At 39.6% G+C, this 10,528-nt stretch overlaps 1 protein-coding gene across 1 annotated transcript in view; it reads left to right on the forward strand.

The window, feature by feature from the left end:
* COL12A1 (collagen type XII alpha 1 chain) overlaps nucleotides 1-10,528 on the forward strand; it is a 139,049-nt gene that overhangs the window by 82,212 nt on the left and 46,309 nt on the right. The window contains exons 41-49 of the mRNA XM_025200085.1: nucleotides 1,032-1,148; nucleotides 1,712-1,858; nucleotides 3,059-3,133; nucleotides 3,652-3,791; nucleotides 5,474-5,597; nucleotides 5,772-5,915; nucleotides 9,139-9,303; nucleotides 10,301-10,339; nucleotides 10,448-10,528. The exon at nucleotides 10,448-10,528 is cut by the window's right edge and continues 64 nt beyond it. Coding sequence (XP_025055870.1) covers nucleotides 1,032-1,148; nucleotides 1,712-1,858; nucleotides 3,059-3,133; nucleotides 3,652-3,791; nucleotides 5,474-5,597; nucleotides 5,772-5,915; nucleotides 9,139-9,303; nucleotides 10,301-10,339; nucleotides 10,448-10,528 — 1,032 coding nt within the window. The remainder of the gene's footprint in view (nucleotides 1-1,031; nucleotides 1,149-1,711; nucleotides 1,859-3,058; nucleotides 3,134-3,651; nucleotides 3,792-5,473; nucleotides 5,598-5,771; nucleotides 5,916-9,138; nucleotides 9,304-10,300; nucleotides 10,340-10,447) is intronic.

The raw sequence follows: 10,528 nt of genomic DNA on the forward strand, positions 1-10,528 counted from the left end.
TCTCCCTCTTCCTTACACCTTTCACCAGTAGCTAGCAGACCACATGCTGGCTACAGTTTGTGCTGTGGGAGACGACAAAGGCAGACAGGCTTTTCGGAGCTAATCAACAGGTAGCTGGTAATGTTCTTCCTTGGAAAAGCTGTTTAAGAAGAGCTTGGACTAGCGGAGAGAGGCTTTGTTTTCTTAATGGGTTGATAAACACTGAGTTAGGGGTGATAAACATTCCCAGTTGGTGTGCTCAGGGTGCAGGGGACGGCATCCTGCCGGGGCCTGTCCACGCTTCCCCCAGCTCAGCTCTGTGAAAGGGAAGGGAAGGCTGCTCTAGCACCCACCACCCTGGCTTCCAGCCTGAGCCACACTGCAGGCATGTGCCTACATTTTTTTCAGTCCAAAGGGGATGTCTGTACAGTTAAAAACCAGTTTAGCCTAGCCAAGTTAGATTAACCTGCAAAGATTGAATCAATTCAGACTCGGGATTTTTGAATGTGTGTCCCTAGCCTGCATGTCACAGTCATGCCCAACAATGATGTGTTTCATTGAAGCTTATCATTTTCAACGGGAGATTATTTTGTTGTTCACCTTAGTTACAGAGCCAATCAGCATTTTAGCCTTGCTAAGTTGTCACAATAAAAAGGTCTTTGCACAGCCAGTAGATAAGGAAATAAAATGTAATGGACTGGATTCTACTGTTAAAAAGTATCTTACTTTATAGGCAATTCAGTAGGACAACTCAGGGAATGTGCTAGTACTTATTCTAAGAAGGGTGTCAGAATTTGGGACCAGCAGGGATGAGTTGTGTAGGACAGAACAAGATGAATAGAGATCATTTGACCAGAAGTACTTTACTTTCTTCTGTGGATACTAAAATATATATATATATATATATATATATTCACACATGGGCAGAAGTAACCCCTGAGCAATGTATGGACCAGCACTATTGAGGTTGTGTTTCTTTCTGATCTGATTAATTGTATATCTGTCATATTTGATTTCCCAGACAGTAAATTTGATTTTTTCCCTTTCTGCAGTGTACTTGAATGTCACTGATCTAACAAGTTACCAGGTTGGATGGGATACTTTCTGTATTCGATGGGCAGCTCACCGGTCAGCAACTTCCTACAGACTAAAGCTAATTCCAGCTGATGGTAAATTTATTTGATTCTTTGTGTTTTTTGTAGACAGAGGTACATATCTGTATCATGCCATGGCTAAATTTAGGATTGTAATGTGATGGGCTGAGGGGCCCTAAATTTAAGATTATTCCAGCTGCAGCACCTTTGCTTTGGCAGGGCAGAAAGGCTCAGTCAGAAGCCATTCTGCAGTCAGTAGAGCTTGCCACCTGCTTTTCTACAGTGGCTGCAGATGCTGCAGAGTGGAAAATAATGTTGCTTCTAGACCTGTTAACTCCAACTGAGCTTTCCTAGCAGGATTCTGCCAGTCACCAGAGTTTTAAGTGTAGACTGTAGAGAGTACTTGCACCTTTCCTCTTCCTCTTCACCTCATGCCTTTCCCACAGTGTGAAATGTCTGCTCTGCACAGATTGCTGCAGAGAGAATTCCCTGACATGAGAAGGAGAGGCAGCAGAGTTCTCCTGCTCTTCATTAATGTGCTTTTCCAGAGGCATCTGACATTTGCTCTTCTCCATGTACCTGTCAAAGGGGGAAAGATGAGGTCCTACAGTTTTATTCTTTGGGCTTTGTTTTCACAGGATCCAGAGGTCAAGAAATTACAGTACGGGGATCAGAAACCAGCCACTGTTTCACTGGCCTCTCACCTGACACAGAATACAATGCTACAGTCTTTGTGCAGACCCCTAACCTTGAAGGTCCTCCAGTCTCCCTGAAAGAGCGCACATGTACGTAAGGCATACTGTGAACAGTAAAGAAAGATGATTGAGAAAGGACTTTCTCAATCCCATTTCTAACTACAGCCTAAATCAGGGGCAGACAATTATTTCAGGCAGAGGGCTGCTTACTGAGTTTTGGCAAGCCATCGAGGGCTGCATGACAGACAGCCAGCGGCAGATAAATATTTATTTTCTAAATTTTTTAGGGGTCCTGCGGTCATGATAGAATGGCCTGATGGCCTGCATCCAGCCCGCGAGCCACATTTTGCCCACCCCTGGCCTAAGTCCTAAATCTTAAAGTTGTAACTACTTATTTGTAAAAGACTAATGGGAACACCTTAAGGAGTCTGTTTTCCTCTGTCTTTCCTCTGTTTTCCTCTGTCTTTCCAAGTGCAATGTCAAGTGTTTGGGGCAAATTCGGAGTTTATTGCTTCCGGGTCTGCCATTTAAATGAGCACCCAGGAGCAATAAACTCTAAAGTGATAAACTTTGGAGTTTATCGCCATTTGAATGTGTGTCCAGGACAGCAGCACATTGAGCCAGGTTGGAGCAGCCCCAGCTGGTAGAGTGCCCAGGGGTTCAGCCTGGCATCTCGGGGCTGCTCCCCCTGGGCTCAACATGCTACAGAAGGGCTGGCTGAGGCACGAGGGTGCTTCAGTGTGGGGCTAGCTGGCAGACAGCCCTTGCACTAAAGCACACACATGTTCCAGCCAGCCAGGTAGTTTCTACATGTGCACTGCTGTGGAGTTTTTTACTCTTGTGTCCAGCTGGGTAGTATTTGTAAATTTGTTTACTCCAGCCTAATAGGGGCACACATGTAAATACCAAGATGTTTACTGTGAAGCTGATTAGTCTGTGCAGTAAATGTCTTATGTAACCATGCCCACTGAGTATTATTTTATTCCTTGGTTAATGCTATTTGGAAGTAATCACATAGCATAAGATTATTTGGCTTGGGTCAAAATGGTAGAATCTGGCCTTAAGTCATCACTAAAACATGTAGTGGTAGTTATTTTTGTAACATAGCAGATTTTTTCTTTGCTAATTAGGAATTTTTTTTGCACTTGTATTTAGCAATAACAGCATTAATATTTTCCCCTTAGTAATATACACACCTCTAGAATCTTTAAAGTGTTACCTTGAGTACAAGCCTTTAATGGTTGTTTTACTGCCATTATGAGTTATCAGACCTGTTCTATTTTACCACAGTTGTCAAACCTACAGAAGCACCAACCCTGCCACCTACTCCTCCTCCACCTCCCACAATCCCTCCAGCTCGGGATGGTAAGTCTCAATTGTAGATTTATTGTATATTTCACTTATTTGCTGCACTTTTACCAACTCCCAAGTCAAAATCACCTAAAAAATACATAACACTATGGCCATGGCCCTTGATATGTACTAGAGATTTGTGAACTTTCCCTTTCTCACATTGATTTATTTTGGTAGAGATGGACAAAAGAATCTGGCATTAAACTTTGCTAGCATTTTTAGTGGGTTTTGTTTCATATGAACTTTTGAATGCGTATTTAAGATTTGACCTGGTATGCTCTTGAATATATTGTGTGAAAATATACTATAATCAAGAGTATAGATTTACTCTTTGGAAGATAATTTTTTGTATTTATAGTATTTGTGTTTATTTGCATTTGTAGTCTGCTTGTCAGATTCAGTATCTGATGATTGAGTTTTGCTGGATATTTGTTAGTCATTCTTTTATCTTAAAGTATGATAAAAATCTGTTTACTGCAAATCTCTAATTGAAGAATGTGTTTTAAGAGCTCATCCTGTTTATTTTTTAGTTTGCAAAGGTGCCAAAGCAGACATAGTGTTCCTGACTGATGCTTCCTGGAGTATTGGTGATGATAATTTCAACAAAGTAGTGAAATTTGTTTTTGATACAGTTGGAGCCTTTGACCTAATCAACCCTGCTGGAATTCAGGTGGGTTTGTAGTTCCATTTAAAGCATTTTGCATAAGAGTTTGGACATTTATCCATGTAATATACTGTGTGTATAAATACGTGTGTGTTTGTGTACACAATGCTGTAGAAATACAAGGGAGAACATATTCTCTCTCCTGAAGAGCTGACACTCTGAATGGCAGAAGAGAGGTGGCAAGTGGAAGAAATCCACAGGTGGAGTGTCAGTGTTGTATGGCTGATGTAATGTTAGTTTCTTGTTTGTAGTATAAAACAGCCTCAGCTGACACCCTATGTAGTCAGTATGAGCTGGCAAATTTTGTAGGTGTAATAACAGATGTCTGTCTTAAGCAGGTACCTATGAAGGAAATATCTTGGTGTGTTAGCTCTGGAAGGGTGTTCCAAGCTGAACAACTAGTTCAGAAGCATGGAGGTAGTTGAAGAGAAGTTGGATAAATGGGTTTACTGGGTGAATTAAATTAATCTTTAAAGAGGAAATCTTAATGCAAAATGTCAAAAATAATATTTCATATCATCCACATAGGGTGCCCATTTCTTCATCAAAGTCCTGAGGAATGTTTATGTGTGTTTGTACAATCATTTCCTCACTGTTATCCTTCTAGTTAATGGGAGTTGTGAAGGAACTCTTTTTAGGCCTCATAAGCATTGCTCTTTGACTAGCCAAAGGTGAACAGCATTAGACAGTCACTCACCCTAAACCTTTCTTTGGAACCTATCTCAATGAGTATGAATACAAAAGTATTGTATTCCTGTTCAGAGCCAAATTAGTAACACATTATACAGGTGCAACAGAATATAAGGAAATGCAAAGTGAGATATATATTGTACTTAAACTTCAGAGTAATTTCAGTAGTGTTGAAGTATTGTTGTAGCTGTGAGAGTCCAGGAAATGCCTGAGAGGCAAGGATTTTTTTGTGATATTTTTACTGGACCAAACTATGTAGTTGGAAGAGCTGCTGGACATGCTTTCTTGTATTAAATGCCCTTCTCCATGCCCTTCATCATGCCTGAAAGCTTGTCCAACAGCTTTCCCAACTACACAGTTGATCCAGTAAAAGATATCACAAAAAAGTCCTTGCCTCTTGATTAATTTCAGAATACTCATTCTAGGCTTCCATGAATATGTACACATATTCAGGGCATGTTAATGGCCCCATCTAGAAAATGCTATATGTATCAAATGACTGAAGCTGTCTCAGGGGTGCACTTGGTAGCTGTGTTGGTCTGAGACAAAAAGACATACAAAAAACTAGAACTCTTGGTTCCAAAATGATACCTTTTATTAGACCAACTGGAAAATGGCAAGCAAAGGACAATTTTCTTGCCATTTTCCAGTTGGTCTAATAAAAGGTATCATTTTGGAACCAAGAGTTCTAGTTTTTTGTATGAAGCTGTCTCATTCATTTTTAACTGCTATAGTATGAGCTTCTTGAAGCCCCTTAAAAACTTTAAATGTTTTTATGGACATTGTATCCCCATGCTAAAGTAGCCAACTGGCTCAGAAAATACTAATAGCAAATGTTTTATCATACTATATATAATATTACCATTTTATATGCATATATTTGCATATAACATGAGTTGTAGGCTTTCTGATGGTGACAGAGTTAAAAGTCATGTTACACTGGGGAATTTGCTTGAACTCAGAAGTATGAGTAAAGGTTGCTATGCATTGCATTACAGGTTTCATTTGTGCAGTACAGCGATGAGGCCAAGTCTGAGTTTAAATTGAATACCTATGAAGATAAAGCACAGGCTCTAGGGGCCCTGCAGAATATTCGGTACAGAGGAGGAAATACAAGAACAGGTATCTTTACCAAAGGTTTTTTTCCCCCCAAAATAATTAGTTACAGTAAATCTGTGTAGCTTTAGTTTCAGAGCTTCATGCTCTGCTATTATGCTACTTAACCTTTGAAGAAATAGAACAGATTTTTTCCCAGTGTGGGTAAATACTCATTGTAGGTATTTGTATGTATTGTAGGAAAAGCCCTGACATTTATTAAAGAAAAAGTCTTGACTTGGGAGAGTGGCATGAGGAGGGGAGTTCCCAAGGTACTTGTTGTTGTAACAGATGGTCGGTCACAGGACGAGGTGAGGAAAGCTGCAGCAGTCATACAGCATTCTGGTAAGCAGCCTTTAGGAGACAGCCAATTCAGATGTTCATTTTATTAAATAGTTTAATTTAAAATTATGAGATGCCTGTTACTGGTAGTTAATTATTCATCCTGAGTAAATTATAGACACTGGGCTCATCTACATGTTCATTAATGCACAGTAGTTATTGTGCATTTAATTTAGTGCTTGCTTAATGAAGTACTAAACAAATGCACAGTAACTAGAGTTACTGCACAGTAGCAACGGTGAACACCTTTTTCATGATGCTACTGTGCAATAGCTTCATAATACTGTGCAGTAGCATATTAGGACTGTCTGTGCTGTGATACACTACTACTCAGTGTTATTAGGCTACTGTGCATTAAGTATGTTGTGTAGATGCAAATACTGAAATGCATTCTAATTTCAGAGGATGATCTGGAATTGCTCAAGCTATTTTAAGAATGTTAAGACTCACCGTCCTCTTCCTTCTCATTAGACAGGTGGCTTAAGCACTTGGGAATTCCCCCTGGGTCTGTATTACCCACTGGGCACATCTGCACGATATGCTGTATCTGCCACTTGCATAGCTCCTCCCTGCGCCATCTCTACAGCTGCCATCCCGTGACTCAGTAGAACCCATAGTGACAAGCTACATCTGTGGGCATGAACTGTGACACCGATGCTACTGTGCAGTAGCAAAGAGCTACCCATTACAGTCTGGGTGGGGACAATGACCCGCTGCCTGGGCAGCAGGGAGCTCCCAGCACCCATTCCCCAATCACAATTGCGCCGTAGGAACTGGGAGCTTGTTCCCAGCCCCTACTCCATGATCACGGAGCTGGGAACAGGCTGGAAGCTTGTTCCCAGCCCTAGTTCTGTAATTGTACAGTAGAGCTGGTGCTGGGAACAGGCTGGGAGCTTGTGGAGCTGGGGCTGGGATTAGGCAGAGCTGGGAGAGCTGGAAACAAACTCTCATGGATTGTGGCACAGGGGCTGAGAGCTCCCTGCATGGGGGAGAGCTCTCTGCCCAGCCTGGAGCTGGCTAGGACCTGCCCCTGATCAGGACAGGTTATAGCCAGGACAGCTGTCTCCTGGTTCTGTGCTCCCTGTAAGCTTCTGGCCTTGCACCCTGGGGAGCCTAGAGCTCCCACTCCCTCTACCCCTGCACCAGCCCCCTGCAGCAGCTAGGGTGGGAGCAAGCTGCTGACATGAGCAGCAAATCTACTCTGGCATCCCTGCATGCTTAGATGCCTGCCTGGAGTGAGTTTATTCTACAGTAATTTACTCTAGAGTAAACCCACCCCACAGCATTTGTATGTGTAGTTGTGCCCAGCATCATTGTTGACTCACATTTCACTTGTGACCTATCCCCCGGATCCTTTTCAATGGTACTGCTACCTAGCCAGTTATTTTTTATTTTGAATTTGATTTCTCCTTAAATATAATAGTTTGAACTTGTCTGTGTTGAATTTCATTTTGTTGATTTTGGGCCATCTCCACAATTTTATGAAGAACATTTTAAAATTTTAATTCTGTCATCCAGCACAGTTGGTATTATCTACAAATTAATCCCGGTATAAGCAACCATGCTAAAATCATACTGTTGTGTCAAAGCTGAATCTATTGTCATCATACCTGGACTTTTTTGCAGTCATTTACAAAACAGTTTATAATCATCATTTGGATTGATTGAAGCCAGTGAAATTTCTTGTCATTCTAAAATGTTGTGAAGGGATTGCTTTTGAATTCTGAAATGTTTGATGGCAAGTTCCTTCTGTTAAAGTTCTTCTTCACAATTTTTTGGCATGACAGGAAGGTGACGAAGGGAGTGGAAAAAGGGGAGTTATTGGCTAGGTGAATGGATGAGAGAAGAATAAGGAAGAAATGAGAGCAGATACATAGAAGGAGACAGAATTGTGCAAAAGTCTAAAGAAACCTTAAATTCATTTAAAAGGCAAGAAGATGACATTGGAAGGAGCTGAAGTAATGTGAGATGGAAATCAAGGAGCACTGAAAACACAGGGAGTAGTTGTCTAGTGTGGATAGGATTTTAGACAGAGACAGAAAAGAGATTTTTTGCAGTGTCATAGAACTGATGATGTTTTGTGTGAAAGACTGAAGCATCTGTGGTACTACAACTGTGGGTTTGGATGATGGGTCTAGGAGGCTGTTCTTCACAATCCAGCATCTATGAAGAAAATAGATTGTTTTGAAAGAGAGAAGAGAAACTTCATTTAAACCATGCAGAGCTTTAATTATGTCATAGGAAATCCAAAGCAAATGCCAGAAAGACTGTCATATTCAAATGTGTAGAACAGAAGGTGGAATGGAGAAGATCTGGAAATTGTTTTCAAAGCTATGATAAGTAATGATCATGAATAGATGCATTAGCCAGGAGTGGGAGCAAAACTGGAGAAAAGCAAGAAACCAAGTCCTTACTTGCAGAAGCCAAAAAATAGAGAGAAAGAGGACACCCAAAGATGGTATCTGAAAGATATGAGGAAAAGGAGAAGCGTCTAGGATGAGTAACCATCTTTGGTCCCAGTTAAATATGAACAGCTAAATTGTTCTTCGGCATGAATGTCTTCACCTTCTTCATATGAAAAAGAGATGTTCCTGATAATATGCAGTCCTTTTCTTGATGCAAAGGAACTGGTTGTATATTTTTAATTTAAAATGTTTAGGTATCACAACACACCTTTTCCTTGGGAGTCCATTTGTTTAGAAAGAAGAATTTATAGAAAGGTTCTTTAGGGGTACTTCAAACAGTCTTATGCAACTGAATGACTCCTTGAAAGACCTTGCCTCATCTGCAAAGCATGCATCCTTTATGTAACATTTTTGCCAGTGGATTATTTATTTTTCTTCTGTTGTATGTGAGCAAATGTAGTACTTAGAACTCAATTAAAATAATCTTGTACTGAGTTAGCTGGATTTCGTATTCACATAACACAAAATAATGTAATTTTAAATGGGTAGGTTATGGCTTTGATTTCCTGAGTTAATTGTAGCGTATAAACATGCATGTTCATTTTAGGTAGAGATAGGTGCAACAATTATATCAATATCAAGGGATACAGATACAAGCTGTTAAGATGTGACTGTTACATCTTTATGATCCTGTAGTGATAGAAATGTAGCAAAATCACTCACTCTAAACTTGTTTCTGGCGAGGTCAAAATTGTGACAGTTTAGCTAAAATATGTTAGTCCAACCCCTTTATTTTCCTGTAATAAGTGTTACTTTTACAGGTTTTAGTGTCTTTGTTGTTGGTGTGGCTGATGTGGACTACAATGAGCTAGCAAAAATTGCTAGCAAACCCAGTGAACGTCATGTATTTATTGTTGATGACTTTGATGAATTTGAAAAGATTCAAGATAATCTCCTCACCTTTGTCTGTGAGACTGCTACCTCAAGTAAGTAAAAGACAACATTTCCACTCCAAAATTAATCTGACAAAACAGTGTCCTCCCTTATATTCCATCCTGATCCCTACCATCAGCTGAGATCAACCACCTCCTGCAAGTACTATCTGTTCATCAAATTTTCTTGGTAAAAACACATGGTAGCTTCTCCTCTTTTGGGAGTAGCAGCATATACACCTAATAAATTAACAATTAACAAATAAATGCTTTTACAGCTGTCATGTCAAGGTTCTCAATTTATACCTTTTGAAAATATTTCCAAAAAAGCAAAGACATTTCTCTGCTTGGAAATAGTTATTTGAAGCAGTTATTATAATTGTATAGATTTTAATGTGTTATAAGGTGAATATATGATAAGAGATAATTATTTTTCTTTGAAGAAGACATAGATTGGTAACTAATGTGGACTGCCAGCTATGACAAATACTCACTTTATCACTGGTCTGGGCAGCTCTAAGGTTACAGCTAAATAGTGTGAAGTGTCACTTCTTTAAAGATCTAAAATAAAGTTCAGCTGTTTACATATGTGGAGACCTTCTAAAATGAGAGATATTCTCATGTCTGTCATATGAAAATATGTGTCCCTTCAGTGCCTCATCCACATGCTGCACAAATCCCCAGTTTTTCCCTGTGAATATGAGGCAGTCTGGCTCATACATAAAGATCTATGGAAAGATTCTGTCATTTTCCTAAATTGTTTGTATGAATTATGCTCTTAAAATATTCTTGAGGTTTATCTTTTATTCCACATCATGAAAATAGTACATTATAACGTAGCATGAATAAAGATTTGAACAAATTCCCGCATATACTAATCTTCTGTTTGGCTTTGATCATAAACAGAAAATGATTATTATACTTGCAGATGTTTACTGGTAATTAGCAGTAGTTCAAACTTTGGGAAATTAGATCGTTTGATATAGCTGTGTATTCATATTTCTCTGAAATGTATATATTTTAAAATAACAAGCTGTTTCATTTATTTCAGCTTGCCCTCTCATTTACTTGGAGGGATACACTTCACCTGGTAAGAATTCTTGTACAAATATTCTAGCATAGGATAATTCTAAAGCTTTTTTTCCATTTGTTGCAATTTCTTTAAATACTATAAATTGCTTCCCCCCCGCCCCCAAAGGTTTCAAGATGCTGGAATCATATAACCTAACAGAGAAGTATTTTGCTTCTGTACAAGGAGTATCATTGGAAACAGGATCTT

Source organism: Alligator sinensis, unplaced genomic scaffold (assembly GCF_000455745.1).
Source record: "Alligator sinensis unplaced genomic scaffold, ASM45574v1 scaffold37_1, whole genome shotgun sequence".
NCBI classification, from domain to species: domain Eukaryota; kingdom Metazoa; phylum Chordata; order Crocodylia; family Alligatoridae; genus Alligator; species Alligator sinensis.